This window comes from Vanessa tameamea, chromosome 24 (genome assembly GCF_037043105.1).
Source record: "Vanessa tameamea isolate UH-Manoa-2023 chromosome 24, ilVanTame1 primary haplotype, whole genome shotgun sequence".
Classification (NCBI taxonomy): domain Eukaryota; kingdom Metazoa; phylum Arthropoda; class Insecta; order Lepidoptera; family Nymphalidae; genus Vanessa; species Vanessa tameamea.
In genome coordinates, this window is record NC_087332.1 from 9090451 (window position 1) to 9117861 (window position 27411).

A 27411-nucleotide genomic window follows, 5' to 3' on the forward strand; every position below is an offset into this window, starting at 1 on the left:
TTTTTTTTATATCGTTAGACGGACTGGCAAACGTGTCTCGCGAGAATGAGTGGTCGCCATCGCTCATGGAAATTAGCGCTGTAAGAAAAACTAAATATCCCCTACATCAACTTAGATGTTATGGCCATTGTGCCTGTAGATACACTGGCTCACTTACCCTTCAAAGTACCTACACAACATTATTAAGTACTGCTGTTTGGTTTATTAATTGGTGGTTCATCCCTACCGCCAAGTAATTAATTTCAGTGCTATATAGTAATAATGAATGTTTGTATGTCAAGAATGGACGCTCAAGGAAGTATCCGGCCCAAGAACAACAAGAGCTTTTCTATATAAGTTTGTTCTTTAATATATAATAAATTTAAGAAGAAATAAATAAAATAATATTGAACAAGGGCTAGCAAGTAAGTATAAAATTAAAATCCCGTATTTATGTATCGTATAGCTCGTACAGCTCGTATATACAGCACACATGATCATTAAACTATATTGCATTTCTTTTCTATACCTCAAGCACTTGTGGAGGGCAGAGTGGATTAATCCATGTCCGTCTGAAAGCAAATCGCTGTACTCCTTTTAGCCATCCATCTGTCCTTCTCTAATACAATACAAGTGACAAAGAAAGGATTTATATAATGGTCACTCTCGCACTATAAACGTTAAGAAAGATTTGTGACGGTTTCTATTAAAGGATCTTTCTTAGATTTACGTTCTTTATAATGAGTTTTTTTTTGTGTTTAGAGGCTTGTTTGTGTGGAGCCTTATTGCAGGGTCTACCTCTTTGATTGATTTTTTTTTCTAAGTATAGTCTATGGTCACCGTCTCGCTTTGTAGATTCGTAGAGTTATGTAGCCGTTGTATTTATTTCCTCACAGACTATCAAACGTAATGTAAAACTATTGTACTGTAAGTTATTACCAGTAGCTTCCGATACAAATGGTTATTTATTGCTGTAATGTGATATTAAAAGTAACTACAGACACAAATGATTTTAATATACAGTTGGCAGCATATTGGCAATGTGAGGAATGGAGAATATAACTTCCCAAAGCACATTTATTAATCTGCCTTTACCATTAATGTGAATTAAAAAGATTGCCTAGCTCTTGAGGTCACACACACATCATGCCATTAAACAGTTTCTAAAACAGCCTAAGTTTGTAAATTTTGTAAACTCGTGAAGCTGTTATTCCGTTACCTGGACTTTGTCCATAATTATATAGACGATAAAAAAGCGTGGAGTTAATACTCGTTGGCTTCCAGGCAGGATATATTACATACATATATAATTGTATTTAACTAACATGACTGTATTTTTAAATGTTGAAAAAGAGTAACTACTGAGTTTCTTGCCGGTTTTTCTCGGTAGAATCTACATTCTGAACCGGTAATAGCTTCACTTAATATAGCTTGTTAAATGACAATTCAAAAGTGCTTGTAAAAGCCTACTCGAATAAACTATATTTTGATTTTATGAAGTCCCATAAAACTATGGGAGTGAATGAATAGAGAGTGCAGCGTTATATATTCCTCGTAGTTGGCTCGTCTCTCTTGGCCACTTTGGCCGGAATCGGTCACCGATTGAAAAGAAAAATATTTATTTGTCACGATTTTAAACTAAAAACCGAGTACGAGTCAGAACCAGAACAAGTTATTCCAGACAAACGTATCCGACATTTTTCTATCTTTATTTAAAGAAGCGTTGTTCGTGAGAAAAAATTAAATTACCCTACATCTAGCTTCTATATTGCTTGTGAACGTACATATCCAGAATCTGGCTTGATGCCAGTGTCTAAATTATTAACTACCGTCACAAGCGCAGTTTTGGCTGACTAGCGTATTTATTGTTGAGAAACCGGGCCGCATGCGTCAGAGGTCACTGGTTCGATTCTTGCTCTTATTATTTTACCATTACATCAATACCTTATAGCCGAGGAGTACACATATAATGTAGTACTTTGTATTCATCTACTTAATAAAGCAACAGTTGAGTCCCACTGTTGGGCTCTGACCTCCTTTTCTCTTCACAAGGTATTGGAGCTTATTCCATGTCGCTGCTCTAATCCTGATTGGTGGATAATCTAATTAAACTAATATGATATTTGACTTGCTCATTTCATGGGAATTGTTTCAGAGAAATTATTTGAATAATAAATAACACGCCTCCTGTATCCAATTCCACGGCACAATTTCTTTATTTGTCAAATATCATTAAAACCTGTATAATTGTTCGAGCGTGATTAGTAAGTAATTACACGAACTTTGGCTTTTAAAACATTAACGTAATATTATACTATAGACAGACAATCGAGACATTGTTCTTTACTATTGTCATGCTTCTATATATGTTGGAATTTGTAAGTGAGCTGGTAGGCAAGGAAATTTTTTATATATATAACCGACTTCATATACTAAGGACGTTATCTCCATTTGGAAAATGATTATTCTTTGTTTCAGACAATATACTTCCCGATTGCTCCCATTTCATTTTGAAGTATATTATACTCTATCTCAGAGTATGATTTAAAGTCGGTTTTTTAATCGAAACATATATATTATTCCCTTCAGGAGAAGGCTTGGAGCTTCTGACACAACGCTGCTCTAATGCGGATTGATGGCTACACGTGCTACAATTAAGTACATGAAATTTCAGCGTTGCTTCGGTCAACATTCACGTGGCCCAACCACTAAGCAATCGCGGCCCACAACATACTATTCATAAAATAAAGTCTCAAATAACTTCACTCGAGCTGACATTTGACAAAAGACCGAAATCTTAAGCAAAGACCGAGACAGCATTGTTGTGTCACTTAAAATTGTGACGGAAAGAAACACAGAAATATTCCATGTAAAGAATGAATACTATAATACTAACTATTGTTGTAATTCAATCCGCGTGTACTGTGAAGCGCTTCTTGTGAAGAGAATTTGTAGTTATGAATAAGTAATTTATTTTGTACAAGGACATGAAATACACGCTCCTCACATCGATAATATTTTATTGTGTAGATCGAGTAAAACTGCAAAGCTTATGATATTTTAAAACCTTCTCCGAAACGCTCTAGAATTTGTAATATAAGTTTTATACAAACCGATATGTACGTCTCATTTACTAATAAAGATGAAGATCTAAATAAAAGTAATACTTTAATGAATGAATTTACTTTTTAGTAATTAAATAAATGTATGTGGTGGTAGGATTTTATGTCTAGAGGTGCCATATATTCATCAATATTGTATTACCAAACAGCAATGCTTACTCTGTATTAATGTGATCCGGTTCGAATGGTTAGTGAGCCAGTGTAATGATAAGCATAACGGATGTAATACTTAATATGTCCTTCAATCTCATTATCTATATACGTATATCTATGATCTTTATTCACGTCTTTTACTTTTTACTTTTGCCTTTTACTTAAATATCTTCTATACTTTTCTTCTCATTAAACAGACCAAAGTTCCCAAAGCCATCACAAAATATCGTAACAATTATATATGCATAACGCAGTATGGTAAACGTAAAACAAATTGTTACATAAAATTATAATTTTAGAAATGCAAACATTTGTTTTATTTTATTCGAATATATTAAAAGTAATTCCGGCTAGCGTCAATCAATTATAATTCTTACTTAAACAAAATAAAGGTCACAATCCCTTACATATAATAATGTAACGATTCCAAGGCTCGCTAACCCTTCTGGCAGAGTGCCAAATAGGCTATGCAGGTTACAGCGAACGAGTTCAGGCTACAAGTTAAATGGACCATAGTTCATTACTTAACCAGCTATTACGTGGGATTCATGTGACTGAAACATTTCATTGTTACGAAAAGAATATATTATTTATTACAAAAAATATATAACAGATAAATTATATCAATGAAATATTATCGATTCCATTTTTAAAAATGTTACAAAATCGTGAAGGCGTTTGCTCTAACTGCCAACTTTCGATGTGTAGTGTAAAGTGACAGTAACTCCTTGTTGGTAATTATTTACTCTAAACTGCGTCGTCTTTTCGTTGATATAAAATTAATTCTCACAGAATGATATACATCAACGTTTAACTAAACAATCGCGAAGCAAAATTTATAAAGGAGACCGTTTGTGTATATCGTTTGTTAAATAAAATCGAATAGTTTTTTTATTTGTTATCAGATATAAGTTTGGGTATATCGACAAAACCATCGGCGATGTACGAATCTATACAGGGTTAATGTTAGATTGCTCATGTTCTGATACTTCAGTTCTTGTAACTTCTGTCGCACGGTTCATACTAGTTGTATTTAGACATTTAAAAATCGAAATGTAGCAGAAACTATAACCAATGGGATGGACGAGCTTCTGCATGGAGAGTTTTGGCAAACGGGAGACGTCTTCAGGATAGTTTGAGTAAAGAAACATGAAATATTCTGGTTGCCGGTTGGAAAAAAAAATCTGCTTAGTGGTGTGCTCTAGGAGAGGGCTGGTAAGGACGAATATGAAGTTTAATTAATTTAAATATAAGACCGAGACCTTAATGTGTTGCTAAGAATATGAATTATCATTCATGACTTTAAATAGGACAATAGCCGTGCTTAAGGTAAAATTAAGTTGAAACCATGGTTTTAATAAAACGACAGCTCAAATTAACTTTATATTCAATGGAAGGAATAATAGTTTTATAAGCCGATTATTAAAGACAAATAATATCATAATATAAAGGCAGATATTACGCATTAAACTGCTTTACAAAACATTCGCGGAAAATGAACGTATTAATACAACTTGAAATACATAACGTAATTTATAATGAAAATGTATGGGAAAACCGCAGTGTAATTTTAATATCGAATTGGTTCATATAAAGTTTAATTTCCTAAATTGAATGTGAAAATTTCGTGTCGAAATTAAATTCGCACTAGTGCGTACAGCACGGCTCAGATTGACGCAGTGTTCGAATTAAAAATTACCGCAAATATTCTCGAACTGAGATCCGTTCGAAGGAAATACTCAAGATAAAATTTTCACTTACCTATGAAGTTCATCTTGACGTTTTCACTTTCTTCAATAAATTGACTACAACCCTAATCCTATCAGATCGCCATAACAAAGCTTCTATATAAAAATATCTTTTTTTGTTTCTGAATTTGAGCACCAATTTTTTATTTCTATAGAGAATACATGATACGTATCGTTAACTAGTACTAGGAGAGCAGAAAGAAGTAGGAGTAAACGAGAAATTACATTGTGAACACGAGACGACCTTCCGTCGCGGATGGCGGTAGGCCAATGCTTCTGATACCCTTATGCGTCCCTATTTATGCCATGCAGTGCGGGGCGCACGCTCACAGACGCAAGCGTACTGACACCCCTCACTCACACTCACCCGCTTAAGTGGGTGCAAAGGGAAATGGAGGAGCTATTGTCAATCTGTAATGGGGAAGGAAAAGTTGGTTCCCGTCAATTTGTGTCTATAATGATTGTAATTGTCGATATCGCTTTGTACGAGAAATATTCTTGATGCAAAATCTCTCGGGCGTTTATGAAATCCTGGTACTTTATCTATGTTTTATCTCGCATAATGAAAAAGGTAATTTCAGGAGATAAAAAAGATCCTTTTTAAAACCATTCGATCGCCAATACAATGATTCTGATAAATAAAAGAGTAAGTAAGTAAGAAAAATTGGCTGTATATTTCATTCCCCCTTAACGCACACATAGGCGTTGGTCGACCGTTTTGCGCATGTTGACGTAAGAACAAAGGGGTCGCCGACAGGGAGGCGTGGCCTGGTGCGTGTGTGAGTGTGTTAAATCTTTTATAGGTCGATGCATTAAGTAATTTATTATTATACCTTGCATTTGACAGAAACATACGCGTATTGTTGGTTCAAATTAACTTCGTTAAAAACTAGCTCCAGGTTTTCTTTAAGTAGTATTTAAGATGAACTATATTTTGACTACTATTATAAACCTATCAAGTTAAAATGGTTCGAGGATAATTACATTTATTACGTATATACATACAGTCGTCTGATTCTGTTGCAATTGCATAAACCCAAACAACTATTTAGAACTAGTCTACTAAATAATTAATATTGATAGATAATCAATTATTTACACTTACGGAATGCCTTATGACATTCAGCCAAATAAAAACCAACGCTATAATACTTTCAAACAGACGTACAGTATTATTTGAAATATAAATTGCGAATGTTAAATTGAGGAATAATTTTGTTATAGACATTATTTTTAGTCAAATTACATACATAATACGACTCTATGCTTTGAATCGTTTCAAAGAAATCGTTCTGGAATGGTTTCAAAGGCTGACCACGTCTGTCGGGAGTTAAAGAAGGAATGTTGCAATTTTAAAAAACCAGAATCAAATATATTTAATATAAATATATTTGTGATATTTTACTGTCCGCATGTTTTACCTTCTTGAAAAGGCAGGAGGCCTCACCCCATCAGTAGAACATTTCATCTCTATTACCTTATATGTCAACTAGCCCGATATAAGTTATTTTTTTTATGATTTATGTCTGTATATTGATTCAAGATCATTGTTATATACATGAATGTTAAGCATAAGTTTGCCATACATTTATTGGACTTTAAATTATAATTGCTCCCAACTTAAGTGAGTCAGTGTAACTACAGACACAAGGCCCATATCATAATTCTCAAGGTTGGTGGTGCATTGGCAATGTAAGGGATGGTTAATATTTCTGACGGTGCCAATGTCAATTTGCCAGTCTGCCAATCTATTATGAATAAAAAGGCTGAGAAGTAGTTCTCTTTTGTTTTCAAGAAATAGATTTCGATTTTACACTGCTTCACTACGGATAGACAGCTGGAATATCTCTGAATTGCTTCTAAGTCACGATTCGTACGGCGTTTTTCTTTATTGCTGAGAATAACACGAATTGTAAAAAAGTAACTCGAAAATTTCGTTTAGCTTGATCGAATTTTATGCAAGTTTTATGTGTTTTAAGTTTTTATACATTTAAAAAAATATAAGTCTAGAATCTAGGGGCTAGAACAAGAGAACCTTGCGAATTCGCGAGTTAACTTAACAGTATTTTTGAATCGTCAATATTTCAACTCTATCACCGTTTCGGAGAGCAGCCTCCAGCGAGAAGAAACAGAAAGAAATTCGCATCGTTTTTTTTGCCGGAACTCGAGCCTAAATCCAGGAATCTTTAGTTAAATAAAGTTAATATTTCTCCATAATTCTCTATTAACAGAATTTTACTGCAGATATACGTGACTAAAAAATTTTTGAATATTCTTGTAACATAACAACATAATTAATCAAAAAAATTCAAGTCAATTTGCTTTAGATTGTACGTGTACAAAACTATAAGTACATTGCATTTTAAATGATATATAATATTAAAATAAAGAGACAATTGTTAAAATAATGACATGAATATATATTAAGAACGAGATAACATTGAAAGAATTCATTTATTAAAGAGTTATCTCTCTTCCGTGTTATGAACTTGCGGCATTTTAATATAATATTCAAATTAACCAAACACGGCGCTGGATAGTTGAGTTGCGTGAGGAATCCTAATATTAGAGATCAGTAAAAGAGCCAAGCGGGAGTCGGAAGTCTGTCTGTGTATGACCATCTCAGCATATTAAAATCTATTCCAATATGGAAATTTTATTTTGCCGTTTTGCATGTATATCTATTTATAAAAGATAAACGAGAGAACTATTGAAAGTTATTTAAAAATTGGAAATTGATTTCTGATAATCTCTTTTATACCCATTTAAGTAATAAATAAGAATTATTGCTATTAATTTTCGATATATTCGATTTGTATTCGTATTGTAACGAGTATAATTATTACGCCAAAGCTTTTATGTAAATACTTGGAAATAATACATATATGTACCTGTAACGAATTCGTTAGACGTTCGATTCATGTCGGTAGAATCTGGATTCCAGACCACTGATTGCTTTACATATAAATTTTATTAATCTGTAATATTACTATTCAAAAGTGTTTGTAAAGGGAGATGTATTAAGATTTTTTGGTTTTATGTCAATTTAACTGTGTGGTTTTGTACAATCTTGATTAAGCAACTGTTGTCAGATTTGCGAACTATAAAAAAAATGTAATAGTTCCCGGGGGTTTTCGAGAATCTCTTTATCCAAGTCCAAGCTACCGAAGTCGTGGTTTCAACTTATAATAATAACAACGATATTTTTCAAAGATTAACAGCTAAAACCTTTTTGGTCCATTTTCCTTTTTAACAAATATATCTGCCTCTTTCGTAACTATTACTTTTTCTGCTACTATCTCACTTGGTTTTTATGTTGAATAAAGGCTTTTAGTGGTATAAGGAGAGCTTACGTGAGTGTAATATTAAGAATGAACCGGTTTTGGTGGAGATTCTTATTAGTTTTTTCGCATATCTTCTATTGTTTTATATTTATTTAAATTGATATCTTACAATAAATTGGATATAAAATGTCAATAATTGGATATGTAATGTCTTCAAATAAAGAAATAAATAAAAAACAACGAAGCGCTTTCGATGCGACAAGATATAATATTATATTAACTGCGAATGTTCTCAGGCAGGTTAACTCAGTGAGTATTTTTTTAAATAAAATATAAATATTTATTATTTATTTGATTATATCGTTATTATATACCTCGTCTTTTAATATTTTTATAACTTTACAAATATTCTTATATTATAAACTTCATGTTAAATCTTAAATTACAAATCCATCGCCAATCTTCATAAATTACCGCTAAATTACCTTTAAGTCAGTCAGTGTATCAAATTTACCTGAAATAATAAAACGATATAAATATAAAGTATGAAAAAACAAAATAAAGTTTCAATCGTCTACGAGGTACGGTATCGTAGATGTACTTCTACGAATCGTAGAGCTTCTACGTTAAATACGCTACGCTTCCTACACAAGAAAATATTTGTTTCAGTTAATAGACAAATTAATTTATATTAAGTAATAATTATACAATTACGTTTTGTGTAAGTATTTCATCATTAGATTATTAACTTTTTTATTACAACGATTTTTTTTTTATTTAAAAGAAAGGTTATATATGTCATCAAGTATAGTTTTTCTTGTGAATGAAAGGCTTGAAATTAAAATTATAATCATCATATTACTTTTTACTTTTATATGTAAACCTGATTTTTATTATAAAAAATATATTATGAAAGCAATATATGCCTTTTAAGTCTATTATGAGTGTTCCCACGCGTGGCAACGATAGAAAAACTATTTCGAAAAACTAATCGAGCACTTGAAACATATTTTATATATCTGGATAAAAGTAAACCTGAATAGTATTGGTTGGTATTGTACTAAAATCAAATTACTTATGATTACAGATGCTCTCATAGAATTAAATTAAAGTGTTAACTTTTCTATCTTTTAAAGTCAAATGTTACCTTCATACATATGTCTGGTCCAATGTAAGACGGCATGCACATAAAACTGGCGTGATAGCGGCACTCGCCGCTTATTTCATTTACAATTCATTTGATGTACTTAGCGAGGGGCCTGAGATGGACCAGGGTTGGAACGCATAGAGATTTATCCTTACATTATCTAAAAGGTCAATACATTTAATTTTAGTACTAATACGGATTATTCGCCTTGATATTCTTCTCAAATCCTTAAATATAAAAATGAATGTTTCGTTGTGTTATTTTTATTTGAATCTAAACGTCTTAAAGCCGGCCGACTAACTATATATTTGGTTGAGACAGAATATTTGTTACATAATATATAATTATAAGTAAAGAAATAAATCATTGTCGGGCGTTTATAATTTTAAAGTTACACTAAAACTTTTTTTGTAAATTTTATTAAATTACAACACTCGCCAAGTCATTAATTGAATTTGGAAACCTGAAAAACTATTATATTGTTTCCCGATCCGACAACCCTACCCGTTTAGGTGTTAGGTGACGGAGCAAGTGGTTTCGGTATACGTTTTCTTATACCCTCTCTCCTACTCTACCGTGATAAGTGTTAATGGTTTGTTTGGGTTTGTAATTAGGAAAATGTCGGAATTTTTCGTGATTTTCTTCACAGCACGGGCTTAGAACGCTTTGTGTTATTGTGCGTTAATTATTGTTTATTTGAATATGTTCATTAAAATGTTTGGAACGAAATGAATACGAGTTCGCTTTAAGGTTATAATGGTTTTTGTTTTAAAATATATGATGACTTGTTTCTGAACGGGGATTCACCCGCTCGTGTGGTGTGAGAAGTGTAAGGTATATTTTTCTGGGATAAAAATTATCTATGTTCGAATTCAGACTATAATCTATCTTTGTGTAAAATTTCATTCAGCTCCGTTCACTCGTTCCACCGAATTTGAATGAAGTCTTAAAAATAATCTTAAAATTGATATTACATAGTTAACCTACTCTGATACAACATTCTGCTTATTCTTGTAGTTCACAATTAAAGTCTAACAAACTTTGTTGTTTGACTATTCCGTGAATATAATATTGTATTTTAGCAGCTAACATTTTATTTAAAAAAACATTTTATTTTAAATTCTCGCAGACACCTTTTAACTATCTTAATGCAAAAACTCCGTAAACATAGAATGTCGCCACCAGGTCTAAGCAAATAAATGCATTTACTCCCCTAATAGAATTGCACTCGCAAATATTGAGTTAAAAGGCGAACCATCTTGATATCGAATTAGCGTACATTCAATACAGTCAATCCCTGAGTCAATTGCACTATCAGTTCGAGTGGCTATTTTCTAGGGTCACTTTGAGCCAGTGCAAGTGACAGCCAGACGCGGTTTTAATTTCCGCGCCAGTGAAGTGCAATACCAGTCGGATTAAGCGTTTCGTGCACTATTTTAATTCAAATAACTGACTCTAAGCGTTAATATTATAAACCATTGTGCCTTTTTGCAAAGATGTTTTGTTTTCTAAAAGTATACTTATTTAACTGTGGTTGGATTTTTTAAATTCTTTTTTCAAAATTTTTATGCCTGTGCCATTTTTCACGTTTATGTTCTTGTAAGCTCGCTTCGAGGAATGTCTGTGAAGGTAAATTTTGCAATTGTTTCTTAATCGACTTTCTAATGAGTTAGTTGACTGTTAGTTTGTATATCAGAATTGGATGACAAAGATAAAAACTTTATAATCATAAAAAAAAAAATACCAATACATTATTGTTTTGTACTGTTTCACCTTTTTCGTAATATTATTCGATAAATGAAATTTGTATTAAATTTTATGGAAATTCGCAAAATATTTCTTGCAATGAAATCATTTAATATTAAATCCGTAAGTTAACCGCACTACCTCGAGTGACCCTTTTTATCGTCACTTCACCAGTGTAAGTGACAGACGAAGGCGACTTCCGGTAACCATGTTGAATCGTGTAATTGTTTGTGTCACAATAACTTATGTTTAGATTGAATTAAACGGCCAGTAAATCTCCATATAAATATTAACCTATTTCCCAATAACTATAACTTATTTAAGGCTTATAAAATATATTAAAATAACATGGTACGATAATCTTTTATAATTATTTACCTTAATTTGATAATTAATTATATATCTATAAAATAGTTGATATCTTTGTAATATATAACATTAGAAATGAGATTTTTATTTGCTATCACACAATAGGTTAGTGAAATGTAAGGTATTTATAAAATAATTCAAGATTATAATATATTAAGTAAATTAAAAATTAAATTCATAAAATATTTATTGTGACGTGCCAATTTTTAAACGACTTCAAAAAGGAAGGAATTCTTAATTCTTAAGTCATATAGTCAATACAGTACAATCAGGGAAAATATATTATTATATTTTGGCTAGCGTCATGAATTATTAGAAAAAACTATCGCAATACATATTAAATGATATCTAATTTGTAATCAAAAATACTTAATCCAATAGAGAGGTTGTCTCAAAGCTAAATTCGCTGCTAACTTGGTACAAGCGACGTTCGATCCAAGAAAACTTTCACTAATTCATTGATAGACCGCGTTGAAAGCGTTCTCTGGTTTATTTATTAAATGAATTTGGATCAGAAACTCACGCCCATCTAATTATACGATTGAATGAAATATATCACACAGTATGTATTTACTATTCAACGTATGTATATTATCTGCAATGGACTTTTATTGGATGTTTAATGGAGGTTCTTACGGTTGCTTTTTGTAATAAATTTGTAAATTCGGTTGACTGTGATTTTGTTCACGATATTTTTGGTAACTAATAAAATAACCACAGATGTAAGGGCTTTCTTTTGATGTATCTTTTATTCTATTATGTTTAAAGGTTTACGCATATAATTAATTAATTATTCAATATTGGACAACATCACATACATTACTCTGATCCCAATGTAAGTAGCTAAAGCACTTGTGTTATGGCAAATCAGAAGTAACGACGGTACCACATACACCCAGACCCAAGACAACATAGAAAACTAATGAACTTTTTCTACAGTGACTCGGCCGGGAATCGAGCCCGGGACCTCGGAGTGGCGTACCCATGAAAACCGGTGTACACACTACTCGACCACGGAGGTCGTCAAAATACAGATATAATTGAAATTAAAGTTTGTAAAGATTTGTAACTATATTGCTTTGATTGGGATTTTTGTAAATATTTTTCCATTGAAAATCAGTTCTTGACGATGATATTTGTTTCTATAAGAAGTGCCAGTGCATCAACCGACTCTTAAATATATATATTTTTATAATAATGATATTTTTTTTATTTCAAAATGATCAAATTTTCCTTTCTTTTCCGTAAAAATATATTGTTGTTAATTAGAATTGCATAAAAATCCGTGTTATGAAGACCTTCGAGTACAGTCGTTTAACAGATAAGAATTCACACGAAGTATCGCATTCATTAACTTTGCCACGATGACTAACTTAACGTTTTTTTATTGTTTGGACTAATGACGTTGATAACTTTTGTTATAACACAGAACTATACTGTTGGCTTCGATTTGACATTTTTCAAACCTATCTTTTTCGTTCACGAAATATCCCGAAGAATTCTTCTGAACAGTTATATAATTTCCGCCCTATCCGACTCCGAGGATACGATAAATTTACTGTATTATAGTTACCAAATATCCGCTATTTCGTCTGCTTCGCGGATTTATGGCATTTCAATTATCTCACTGAATTCGCTTTCGGTTTCTGTCAGTAAAAGCGTTTAGGATCTAACCTATTCGTGTTTATAATATTGTTGTAATTTCAGTCAAAATAATATTTCGGATACGATGGCTGACCTCACTAGTCGGTGACATTTCAGTAATGCTTCCGATAAATACAGATGAACTCTTTTTTTCTCATGATTAAAATCCAATTCAAATTTACTTGGTGGTAGTGCTTCTTGCAAGCCTCTCTGGGTATTCAGATATTTTCACTCTTCAGAGATTCCACATTCTACCGTAAAATAAATAAGCTTAGTGCTAATTTGTTCCGGTTTGAAAGATCGGTGAGCCAGTGGAAAGGCAAAAGAAATATAATGTCTTATTTCCCAAGGTTGGTTGCAATAGTTAATAATTTTTACATCAGGCCCATGGCACCAGTTAAATTCGTCCAATGGGCTAAAATAATTCAGACACAATAAGAAGCCATCGAAGAAGTTCGTTAAAATATTTATGATTAAAAAACGCAATAAGTATTATTAGTCCGATTCAGAACTCGAGTCTAGGTGTTCGGGTTCAGTGGCCTTATAAGCAAACGACAAGACTACAAACGAATGCACAGATTTTGATGAAATTCACGTTTAATAAACGATTACAGCGTATAACAAGACAACGGGTGCGTTTTATACTCATTCAAAGCGATAGTTACAGATGATATTACAGGGAAACGTTTTTCTTTATTCACCGGAACAATCTTAGCATCAGAGACTAAATCTCGCTGACCTTATTCTAACAACCTTAACATACATAAATATGCATGACGCTTCTTTACGTCCGAGGAAACTAAAACGGAGCGAATTTAAACAAAAGCAATATTTCAAATGCAACTTCGATCACCATAATCAATCACTAACCTAAATCACAGCCTCCGTATCCGCATAAATCTCGTTTGACGGCAACAAACATGAGGTATCAGTCAGGTGGAAGACCCGACACGTGTAAATGTTCAGGTCTAACATAGCGTAGAAAATATTTATGAACGCTTCTATTTAGAACGATTTGAAAGAAGTTTTGTTGACTCGAGTGTTTAGGCTCTTACGAGCATTTTTGAATGGTCATATTAAAAGCTTGGATGTTGGACTGTAGATTTAGTACCGGCAATTTATTATTTCATTTTTTTATTATTCATAATCAATTACCTTTTGTTTGTCTTTATTTAATTATTAATTATTTATATCCTTAATTGCTATTTAGTTTTCAAAAGAATTAAGAGTTAAGTGAATTTGTTGAATTGAGTGTGCTTATATAAAAATATATATATATAAAACTGTCGTATTTATTTTATTTATCTAGAAAAAAGATACGATGCGATAAATAAAAAAAATAGATCATATACCTTATTCACGGTGTTGAGTGAACTACGTGGTAGAAACATTACATATGGAAACATTTCAAATGATGAAACGTATAAGAAAATCAAAACATTCTTTATTCAAGTAGGTTCTAAAAGTGCTTTTAAATCGTAATGTCACAGTGTTAAATGTAAACTCCCAAAGAATAATCACATTTTTTTTCCTTTTAAATGAATAGCTAAGCCGGTCTGGCATCATTAACCCATACCTACACACACATACACAGTAGGACGCATGCGTCACTTTATGATATCAAATATGAATTAAGTAAAATTAATTGTTTTCGGTTTAACAAATGAAATACGAGTCATGTTCTTAACATTTCAAGCGTCGTTAGTACTGAGATGTTCCACATACTAATTAAGCTTTCGCACACATCTCTAGAACCCATACTTACGATTCAAAGGGTATAGTAGCCCTCAATGATTTTAATTATCCGTTAGTCGTTTCACAATCTGCTGTCCGGATATCTGTGTAGTTGTTAACCTAAAGAACGACAGAGAAAGTATATATGTATTGTAATTACAATCCTAAATAATAATATTAATGCAATACGCTTCCATACTATTAATAATTATGAGTTTATGTCAGGGGCACCTAGTATACGCATGCATGTATACACTTTGTCAAGGGTACGGAATACGACATAGGGTAAGGCTTCCCCAGACGCTGGCGAAACCCCGCACAGAAACTAGTACTCTTATAAGTCTATTTGAAGTTGGACTTTGAAATATTGGGTACCTCGTAGTCGTACAAAACTGAGTCATATTTTTATGTAATTTTTAAAAATGTGCCATTAACCTTTTGTGAATAAATAAGTTTATGCTGTAGTTGTTGATTCGGGTGAGGCTTTGTTCAAGCTCATCTGTATAGATCGCTAACTAGTGATATTCAGTATTGCCAACCAGTGTCTAATTGGAAGCACTAGTGAATTTAAATTCTAAGTTACCAAGGTTGGGGGCGCATAATTTGTAAAAAAAATCAAAATATACTTTATTCGAGTAGACTTTTAAAAGCACTTTTGAATCGTCATTTAACAAACTATATTAAGTGAAGCTACCACCGGTTCGGAATTCAGATACTACCGTGATGAACCGGCAAGTAACTCAGCTGTTATTCAGTAATTGCTTAGTTAAATAAAATTATATATGTATGTAATATATCCTGACTGGAAGTCAACAAGTATAATATATAAATATATAAGGTATGTTAAATATCTTTTACAGCGCCGATTTATATGGGCGATGGTGGTTACTATCATGAGATCACATTTGACAATCATCTTTCATCAATTAAAAATAAGTTTTAACATAAGTGCTTAGGCCTTAATCTAATTTAGTCTAACTTGCTGCTTTTAAGGAGTGAGTTGAGGCTTATGTGTCATTTTAAAACATTCAGTTTTATATCAAATTCGTGGTGTGTGCCCACACAGCCGGTTTACTATAGGTATAATTAGAAGCTGACTGAACATCCTCACCGAGCTTAAACCGCTGAGTCGAGCAACTTGAAAGTACGAAGACTGCTCGTATGACGTAGACGAGCATTAATTAAAGATTATTTAAATTACTTTCTTTTATTAAGAAAAATTATTTAAATTTTTACATTACATTTTTTGCTGTAAAAGTGTATTACGTGTATCCTGGTATATGTGGTATGTGGTACTCTCGAGCGCTATCTGCACCGAAACAGCCACTGAATAACTAGCGGTATCCACTCCGTCTTTTTGAAGGGCGTCGATATGCGACCAGTTACATAGAGGTTCTACGTTTTTAAAAATTAAAAAAGTAAATGTGTCCATAAGAACATATTTTTCATTGTACAATATACATTGATATTGTTTAATCTCCTGAAATGATAACATATAAGTATATATAATTATATGATGTATTGTACGTACTTGTAATTCATGAGGCGAGCCGTCACTCCGTTGATTGAGTGTGCGGGAAACGTTGAATCACTGGGTTGTGTATGAAATAATACACTGATTAAGACCCGAAGGTCTTGCAAGGAGATATATATGTGTGCGTGTTGAAGGGTTGCTGATAATGAGATTTTATTGTTTAGTAAAACTACAACAGCGCGATTACAGGCGCAAAGCATCGATGCTAACAATACTATCAAAAATTATCTTGGTGTTGATATACGGTTCTGTCCAACAAATATTTAACAATATTTTCAGTGTTTATGGATGCGTGTATATTTTCAGTTTTTCACTCTTTTAAATAGTTCAGATATGGATGTGCTATGATGGTTCATTCATAGAGAACAGTCGCGTTTTTTTTAATTCTTATGGTAAAGTATTGGTATTATTTTATTTGAACTCCCAACAAGAGGCCCACGGTAATATTCATTTAATATGAAGTGTAACGTCATTAAATCAAATTTTAGTGTACGTTTTTCTATTAATTATTATATTTATATTATTAATAGTCGTGGGCGAAAGTTTAATTGTAACATGTAAAAGGACGATTTAAACAAATATTGTTTTGTTTTAAATTAAATGAAGTCAAAGTGAAATATTTATTTAATATTAAAATCTTACTCGACTATAAACACGATAAGAACTGCTGAAAGAAATTCAGCAGGATTAAGAAAATATTATTTATACGAGATTTTATTTGAAACGGCATGGAAGCTATATATTCGATCCCAGAGTATTGTTCTGTGTCAGGATTGTGTGTGTAACTTGATAGTTGTAATCTTGACCTATATCTATGGCACATATACTTAGATATGGACCACATCCAGATGTACATATGTATGTATTTTGTCATATTACATGTCATAACGTCTCCGTATCGAAGTTGGTTAAGTCATAATCAACTAATCACAATAAAGGGCCTTTTAATTCGCGATAAGGGTTGTAGCAAACCCTCCCCCCTCTTTGTAGCCCCTTCATAAGATTGATTCAGCTATACGTCATAATGTTGACACCGCAAATATAATAAAATGTACTCATACATTGGATACTTCGGACTGAACCGAGATAGTTCAGTTGTACGGTAATTGATACGGTTATCTTGACCGAAGATTGCGGGTTCAATTCCTAATGTCAATGTCAATTGTCGTTGAATTTTTTGGTGCTTAATTTGTCGACGTCGCTATAGATACTATCTGTACATTTTAAAGAGTATAAACTATAAATTATATCATAAGTATCAACAATGGTGGTATCCAAGGTATCATGTTGCTATTCTTACATGTTTTTGAAGAAAAAATGGTCATTTTGAGGTATTCACCAAGACGGACTTGCACTGCTACTAAAATAAATTTACCTATAGTAATAAGTATAAATGCATTTATATATTTTTTCGACTAACTAACTATACTTAAATAATAATTATATTTCAATTTAATCAACAGAAATGCGTATAAAAATTCTTAGACAAACGAACATTTGTTCTAGTCGTGGTTTTAAAGTTCAAAGGGCACAAAGTTAGCCCGAAGCGAATTAATAATGGCGGTCAAGTTCCGGAAATTGTCGGGCGCCATCTTTGCCTGAACCGGAAGTACCGACACCTTCGGCATTCGGAGCGATTCGGTCATTTTCTTCAATCCAATAAATAAAGATGAAATTCAATGGTTGAACCATTTGGGGGTTTATTGTGAGAGTTCGCTCTTAGCTGAAATACCTAACTATATATATATATATATCATTATATCATATATATCATTATGACATTTCAGTAAAGTCGCTGTCATATGTAATGACATATATTTTGAAATTATGACTTATTGACACACGACATAAAACTTTAAGCCTCTTTTTCAATAGAGAAAGATTATTTTCAACAGAAAATGAAATAGATAAAATCAAATCTCAACGATGACGGCAGTATCTAATACGCTAAAAACATACCGAGAGCCACGATGACTGGAAATTGAACCTTCATCTTTGATTGATGTAAGCGATAATTAATCAAAGATCAAGGTTCAAATCCAGAAAATCACAACTGTCGTCGCTTGCTCAATTTGAATTGATTTTTTTTTAATTCGTATAGTTAGACGTACTGGGAAATGGGCCAACTCATGATAAGTGGTCACCATCGCGCATAGTCACTGACGCTGTATGTGATTAACCATTTCTTACAACAATGGCGCCGCCAATCTTGGAAACTAAGATGTTATTCGACGACGTTCATTACTCATATATTTTACCATATATTGAAAGCGAATAAAATTCCGAAACATCGGTATAAGTTCCAAGTTTATCTAACAGAACTAAGCCATGTTTACACAGTGGGACATTCTCACAGTTGCGTCAAAAATAAACCCACGTGAAGAGCGAATCGAAACGCCAGTGTGCACACATCTTTATCCACCCTTTTAACTTTAATGTAGGTAGTTTTATTTATCATTCATCCATAAACATAACCAGCGAAGTGGGGGCCTTAACCGGGACCACATACATATGTATTATACTACGAATTAATATGGAAGTTTGTTTTGTTTCCGTGGAAATGACCTTGTTGGAAGAATTGTGTTGATTAATTAAGAATATACAGAGCTATGGCTATTCTACCATCGAATAACAGAGGTCTCGTTTATTTGGTGGTAGAAATTCTGGTGAATGATACCCTATCACTGTTGCAGTATTTATTTATTTTAATGTATGTGTATCCGACAAAATATACACACAACGAGATTCATTATCAGAAATTGTGTATTAGGAAAAAAGGATCGAAGCGCAGTTTCGATAAAAGTTAATAAACAATACAACAATATATTGTTGTATTTGTATAAAATCAAATTAAAATTAGATATATCTGATAAATAGTTCTTGCCCGCGAATCGTCCGTTTGTAAGGGAAGGGGGAAGGGGGGGGGGTCGTATGGAATTACGTATAAATGGTATGTAACCATAATCGTAACCGTATCAATAATTGCCCTATACCAAATCCATTCATAACCAGTTCAGTGTTATAGCCATGACGCTTAGCAGACAGACAGATAGACAGTTTCGCATTTAAAAATTCTACATATAGACTTAGAAAATTATTCCATTGAAAAAATTAACAAATGCGGATTACTCAAATATAACATGATGTACATTTCGTTTTAATTTTTTTTTTATTATTTTATTCTTCCACATAAAGTCTCACGTCTTAACAAAATAAAAGCAACAAATGAATTTATTAGTGAACCTTTGTTGATGCTGGATTGGCATTCAGCGTAGAAATGAATATTCATCCGAGGAATGATCAGAGTGAATGTGTCTGTCAGCTTTAGTTCATTCATTCATTTTTACTTAATACTGATTCAAGTTATTAATTTGGTAAATATATTGGGCGTTCTCTGGTTGAGTGTAACCGGATTATCTACTTATATTTTTGCTTTCGCTGGATTATTGTTTAAAGTTTTTTTAGTAAATAAAATTTCAATGTACAGACTTGTTGTTTAATACACAATCATAATATAACACTTTCTAAAAAGGATTTAATATTGAGAAAGTTCTAGGAAATATTGTCTCCTCGTAAAATTTGGACATACCGAAGGGTCAATGGACATAGTATGTCAAATCAAAATATACTATTCAAGTAGGCTTTTACAAGTACTTTTGAATCGTCATTTTACACAACTGTATTAAACGTTAAGCTACCTTTGGTTCGGAAAGATAGTTTAACGATACTAAGAAGATTGGAGCGATAGCTTTGTCAAGACATGTGAAGAAAATAAATTAATAGAAGCTCCCACCAGCCTCCCACAAGATATCTGAGAGATCGTCATAAGACATTTTAAGCAAGAAGTAGAAGCCACTGGCTTTGCGCAAGACACTGCTGTTACTCTCAATTTGTGATAACGTCATTATGTTTTGCAATAAAATATAAATAACGAAAACATTCTTTTAAGAAGTCTCAGTTTTGTTCTAAACTAAATAACTTGTAAAGTTAAAACTTCCAAAGGAAATAGCCTCGGGTGGTTTTGGTTAAAACTCGCTGTAAAACCAATTTTAATATCTTTCAAAATGACGCCCATGAGTTTTTTAAACTTTTAACAAGCGGAGTTCAAGGGTTGGCATCTTCGTTTAATTTAAAAATTCCTACTTTTCTTACGGGGTCGGTTAGTTCAAAAGTTTTAAAGTAATTCAAATTAAAATCGAACTGCACAATTAAATACTATTAATTAGTGTAAATCGAGTAGATCCAAGAAACGATCTCATTAGAAAAAAAAAAACATTATATACTATCATCGAACGTTACTGACTATCCATCTGTATGTTGACTAATGTCTACTAAATTAATAATTCATTCTTGATTGTTCAATTATAATCTTATTAGTATTCTTATAAATGCATGGAAATATAAATTACAAGAATTACGGAAAATATAGACGCGGACAAAGTGACGGGATACAGCTACGTAATAAAATATTTCACAATCCGTCGTTACAGTCGAAGTATTTTTTTCTTAAATTTAACACGAAACTGAAAGTATTCTCGGATATAATTTATACTAAGAATCAGCTCAACAGACGTCGTCCATTTCCTCTTCAATGCCTTATTCTCAGGGTCTAGCACTATTAGGAAAATTCTGACTTATTGCTCGGTAACATCAGCTTTCTTGAAAGCGAGGATGAGTCAAGGGAGACAGGGGAGCGGTTTGCTTGTTATAAGCTGAAGCGGGAATCAGTTAAATTTTAATCAGGTTGTTATAAATTTATATATTTTTTATAGGTAATAATTTGTGATAATTGAGTGTGCATAGTGCTTTTATCAGGAAATATTGATTGTATGTTATTCGGGATAAAAGAAAATGTATTTTATAGAAAAAAAGATCTTGGAACGGGTCTTTAATAAATCGCTGCAACTTAATTTATACTTAAGTCGTGTCAGATTCATGTATACTTATAAGCTACTAGGTTCTATAGAGGTTCAAATAACTATACCTACATAATCGGTCACTGTGATCAAACACAAGGACGTTATTATAAGTTTTATGGACTTTTACTTTATTCAGTCGATATGATAACAAAGTATATATTTATCATAACTGTATTTATATGTATTGTATTGTATACTGTAGCACCGTTGTTATATTTCTGATATTGTTATTATTATATTTATTTGTAAATTGTATAATATGATTATTAATATATGGTAATTTTCTGATTATTCTGCAAGTATTTAGTATGTTAGCCTTCTGTTATTGGATGAATGTGTTCATATGCAGACCTAAAGGTTTCAAGGATTGGTGAAGTTGATATGTTTATTGAATATACGAAAACGCTACCTCCTACGTCACGAGCCACCGGATAACGTACTAAGTGTAATGCACTCTGAAAGGGTGGATCGTATCGCGCGTGACATTCCCGCAAATCCTCCGCAACAAGTGAACAATTTATTTAAAAAAAAAAACCAATGTACTCTACTTCGAGGGAATATTATTTCTGAAGTCGAACGGCTATAGTTAACAAGGAGTTCTTGTAAAAGAAGATTTTATAAATTTTTAATTTTATATTGAAATTTATTGCTTTTGATGTTGATTCGTATTTATAATAAATTAAAAGATAATTAATTCGAGCGATTTTGATATGATTACGTACCGTTATATGATTCCAGATCTCTTTCGTTTTTCTCCTGTTTGAAATTTTTGTTATAAACAAATAAAATGTTATTTCTTTATTTTTGATTTTGATTTTTACTTTTTACTCATAAGAGTAATAGTAACAAACTAAGTGCCACCCTAGCGAAGCCGCGGGCACAACTTATAAAAGTTTAGGAAAATTCTTTAACATTCTCTATGCGTACATTACGCATCAAACGATTAGGTAATTAATTTTGAAAATATATTTTAATGTGCCTTTTTCATTCGGCAGGAGGATTGTATGCAGGGTATCGTGGTTATAGAATTACCAACAATGATACATGACCTCAATATCCCTGCGAAACAGGATGTCGTAGTTGATAAGCAGTTTCCGATGGAATCATCTAGAAGATAACTCCTTATAATTCTATGAGTAACTACGTATCCCAAAGACGGTCAATAACAGTATTATACGTCGTTTATACAACGTATAATTGCTTGTACGTCAGTTGTATAATCTAGCAACCCTCCTCAGGCGGCGGTGATTGATTGTGGAAATAATTAATGATAACCGCCATGAAACGAGATGACCCACAGTTTAGAGATATATTTATATATAAGTATTTAACATATGGTCACGATAAATTTACTTTACTAGTGTTCGCAAAGTGAAAATTCGACCGATCATTATTGAAAATTTGAGGACGACATGGGTGCACGAAATTATAAGTTTTGAACATTTTACTACTGGTAGGAAGTGGATGAGAAGGGCCGAAGAACGGGCTCTGTGGCGCGCCTTGGCGGAGGCCTATGTCCAGCGGACTAATACAAGCTGATTATGAGGAACATTTTATTCTCGTATTACCGTTTTATGAGACAGTGGTTACACGACGTGAATCTTGAACCCGATGATTCTGAGTTTAAATCCAGGGCAAGCATGTATGTGCTTAATTTCTATTTATAATAAATCTCGTGCTCGGCGTTGATGGAAAACATCATGAGGAGAATTACACGTGGCGTATTCACCGCCAGCAGCGTGATGGAGTACGCTCAAAAAACCTTCCCTTCAAATGGAAGCCTGTGCCCGACAGTGGGACAACAAGAGGCTGTTACATTTTATCGATTTTTTTTATTAAAACCTCTTCAATAATTACCGTACATAATAAAAAAAAAAAGAAAATCGTTCGACAAAGGAGATGGAAAGACAAAGGAGATGTTTCTGGCTGTTTCTTGTTCGCATATTTATGTATTCGAGTAGGTAGCTACGAGTGGGGCAGCTGGTGGTGTTTCAATTTGAATTATTTACGGCTTCTGTTTTTATATGTAGTTTAGTAAATAGCAGTTGGTTATTTTAAATCTACTGTCCGGTTTAAAATAATATAATAAAAATGAGTAAAACTTTGCTATATATTTCGCTTTATTGAAATAAATATGTATTCATTTTCGATGTTATACCCTTCGGAACAAATATTTTATGTCCCTTGTGCCTGTAGTTACACTGGGTCACTCACACTTCCAACCGAAAACAATAATACTAAGTATTATCTAGGCATGCTTGCTACATCGTAGACCGTGTCGATACTTAACATCAGGCAAGACAACGGTCAAACGTTACCTACTATGAATAAAAATAATAATTGCTGTTTGACCATACAATATCAGACGAGTGAGTGGTACCCACCCAGAAGGGCTTGTACAAAGCTCTGCCACTAAATTTATGTAATTCAATTATTATACATTCTGGATGAGAACTCCACAGTTTTTATAGTGTTTTATCAAGTAATGAGCGTTACTTTTAAATGCTATTGCTTCTTTTGCAAATGAAACGCAGATCAACAAATAAACTTTCACATTTATAAGGATTACAAAAACTTTCGAATTCAAAGCGATTCTTCTTCCAAACATCACCTTATTTAACGCTTTTCATTTTTCACTCAACATTTCATTTACAAAACTAAATCAAAGCCGCTCGCAACCCTTTAATAATTTAATAATCAACTGTTGTCTCTCGTACCGAATTCATTCGGAGAGCATTTCGCTTGACGCCTGTGAAATAAAATGTTTATTGTAACTAAATTAGAGCACAAAGAGATATGGACCTCCCGGAAATTTGTCGCGTTTAGTTGAACCAGCTGGAGGGAGAGCTGGCGAGTGACACTTGCTTGGATACTTCCAGATGTTTGATGTATATATACTCGAGTTCAAATATAATATGATCATATCATATACAGTTATTGTAAGTTGTTGTTTATAAAATTTAGACACACGCATACTTTATACAACATAAACTGAGAAGAGATTTCGATTTATTTCTCAATAGAGTTTGATATTTGAATTTTTCGAGAAAAAAAACCATAATTCTAAAAAAAAAACGTGTTATTTATAACCGTAAAGCTTTCCATATAATAATAATCTCCTTTTACAGTAAAAAATAGAGCATCTTTTATTTAACTGATACATAATGAACTCATGACAACATATTTTGCACTTCATGCAACTTTTGTTTTGATCCCAATGTTATATATTTAGTTTTAAGTGTTGGTGTGCAATAAATAAAATAAAATAAACTTCCACTTGAGTTTTCTATTACAAAACAAAATTGAGTTTCTAAGTCTTTGTTCCAGTAATTAGTAAGTGATACCAGTAGCTTTCGAACGGTAAACGGGTCATAGTCTTCTGTATAATGAAATGAGACGCGCCCCGCCGTCTTAAGGGGCTGATTTGCGTAATCAAAGAACATCTAATCGGATTTGGCGGCGGTGAGAGACTCCGGGCGATATTTACTCTCTTTGATTTCCCACTCAGATGAATGCGAAATGTATCTTTTGTTTGAGATTCGGTTTATTTTTTATTCAACGTTTCGTGCATATCGAAATTGAACCGAATCCAGACTTTTTCTTTTATGATATAGATAGGCGAACGAGCAAATGGGCCACCTGAATTTAAGTGGTCACCACCGCCCTGAGATAATGGCGTTATAAGATAAATTAACCATTCCTTACATTGCCAATGCGAAACCAAGCTTGGGAAATATGATGTCCTTGTTCCCGTACACTAGCTCAACCACCCGGAACACAACAATACTGGTTACTGCTGTTTGGCGGTATGATATCTGATGAGTGGGTGGTACATAACCAGACGGGTTAGCACAAAGCCCTACCACCAAAATAAATGGTAAGCAAAACGGAATATAACTCGAAGATTTCCTGTTGAATCCAAGACGATACCACTTTATTTTTTACACTCGTGAAATTCTCAGTAATAGCCCTTAGTTTAGAAGTTTCGAGTTTACAATAAATAACGCCTTAAAGTTACAACTTGTTTTTTAATGTCGTAGGCAGGCGAACGAGCAAATGGACCACCTGATGTTAAGTGGTCACCTCTGCCCATAGACATTAGTACTGTAAGAAATGTTAATCATTCCTCATATCACCAATGCGAAACCAACCTTGGGAATAATGATATGTCCGTGCCTGTAGTTAGACTGGCTAAAATCGGAATACGACTGTACTAAGTATTGCTGCTCGACGGTTTTACTTTTGTTATATTTAGTTCTGATTTCGATTATAAAACATTGAAGTAAACGATATCTCTTCCTGGTAATCAGACGACCTTGTCTTGGAAACAAGCTTTCCTTATGAAAAGTCAATTTTATTGTACTGATCGTAGACTTCTGATTATATAAAGCGCGTACCGATTCACCCCGACTGCGCACAGATTATATAAAGGTTTTATTAATATAAAACATGATATAATAATCAAATAACTCTTGAATGTTAATTTGATTTCTTAATATATTCGTTTTACACTTTCAAGGGATTTTCACAAGGATGGAACATTTAATTTTTCTTATAGCGCCAGTGTCTATGGGCGGTGGTGTACACTTACCGTAAGGTGGCTCATTTGCCGTTCCGCCTATATAATAAAAAGACAAAAACAAAATAATTAGGATAAATTTTCATATTCAGAAAAAGTTTTTAAATACAAAAATTGTAAGTTGAATTTTTGTTAAATATAGAATGTATAAAATTATAATATAAAGTTTATATACATCTACTTCAAATGAATACACATGTTACTGTGTAGTGCACCGCGGGTATATGATTTGTATTCTCATAAGCAAGAGAAAATGTTCAGTCAGTCAGCTTAAAAGCGATTTTTTTCAGACAAGCCTTTGCAAGCCCAAGCTTGGGACGCGAAGTAGTTGCAGCGGTTTGGAAAATTAAAATAAAAAATATACTTGATATATTATGTACTCACATCAAAGTGTAAGGAAAATATATTTGAAACGTCAATAGCGCGATGTTTAAGAGCGTAGTTTGTAAGCGTGGGAATTAATTTTAGAACACACACATAGGTACTTTTCAATAATACAGATGCATTGTGCAGTGTATCGTACGCATCCCCGGAGATAATTAGTTGCTTGTTATCGGTGCAACGAATAAATTAAATTTTCATTGCGCGTTCATAACGTAGGATTTATAAAAATACATTTAATTACGAGTAATGTATTAGCTGTAAGGTTGTCACTCGCAAACGCAATTATAAATTATTTGTTAGCATAGGGTGCGGTCAGAGTGCATTAAGATGCCAAATATTCATTATGATTTTTATTGTTTCAACTGCTTTCGTCTAACTAAATAATAATAATTATTTTCTTGATATTTTAAGGTTGGTAGATATACCGAATTAAATTAAAGTAAAGACACATTAAATAATCACTTCTTAAATTTAAAAAGCAGCAGGATCGATCCCGACAATTTCGACTATTCTAGTTCCCACTCCTAGCCTTGTGCTTTAGGCTCAATTGGGGTAGTAATTTTAGTAATTCCTTAAAATACGACATTGTTATGATCTTTTTTATATCAAAATAGACAATTATGATATATTTAGCGCCAAAAAAGTTTTACTTAGATTTAGTTTAAAACACGAAAGGTCATTGGATTATCTTATACGAGGGAGGGAATTTCAAATGTAAGGCTTTTTCAAAGGCTTTAACAGAGGAGGATTTAGAAAGAGAAAATATAAATAGGAGTTTTTAGAATAATATTCCTATACGATGGGAAAACGTTCTTGAACATCACATATAAACTATATTTTTAACGTAGGAAGACAAATCAATCTTGACTAGAACGCAGCAGAGATAGTATGTGAATATTACTAAGGAGTCAAGTGACCCACCCACTCCCACATCGTGTGTTCTACCGCCAAACAGTAACCAAAGGTACATAACATCGGTGTCCCCAAGGTTGGTGGCGCATAGATTATAATATACAAGAATTGGTTGTATGGGCAATGTCAAATATGGCGATCAAAGATGATTCCAAAA

The 27411-nt window shown here is 32.8% G+C and overlaps 1 protein-coding gene across 2 annotated transcripts in view; it reads right to left on the minus strand.

Moving 5' to 3' along the window:
• Positions 1 to 27411, minus strand: part of LOC113399604 (complexin) — a 294863-nt gene that overhangs the window by 42191 nt on the left and 225261 nt on the right. Inside the window, exon 1 of one of the 2 annotated variants that reach the window (XM_026638772.2) lies at positions 5016 to 5284. The exons of the other annotated variant lie outside the window; for it this stretch is intronic. Coding sequence (XP_026494557.1) covers positions 5016 to 5028 — 13 coding nt within the window. The 5' untranslated portion in view covers positions 5029 to 5284. Of the gene's footprint in view, positions 1 to 5015; positions 5285 to 27411 lie in introns of those variants that run through there. 2 annotated transcript variants of the gene reach the window in all.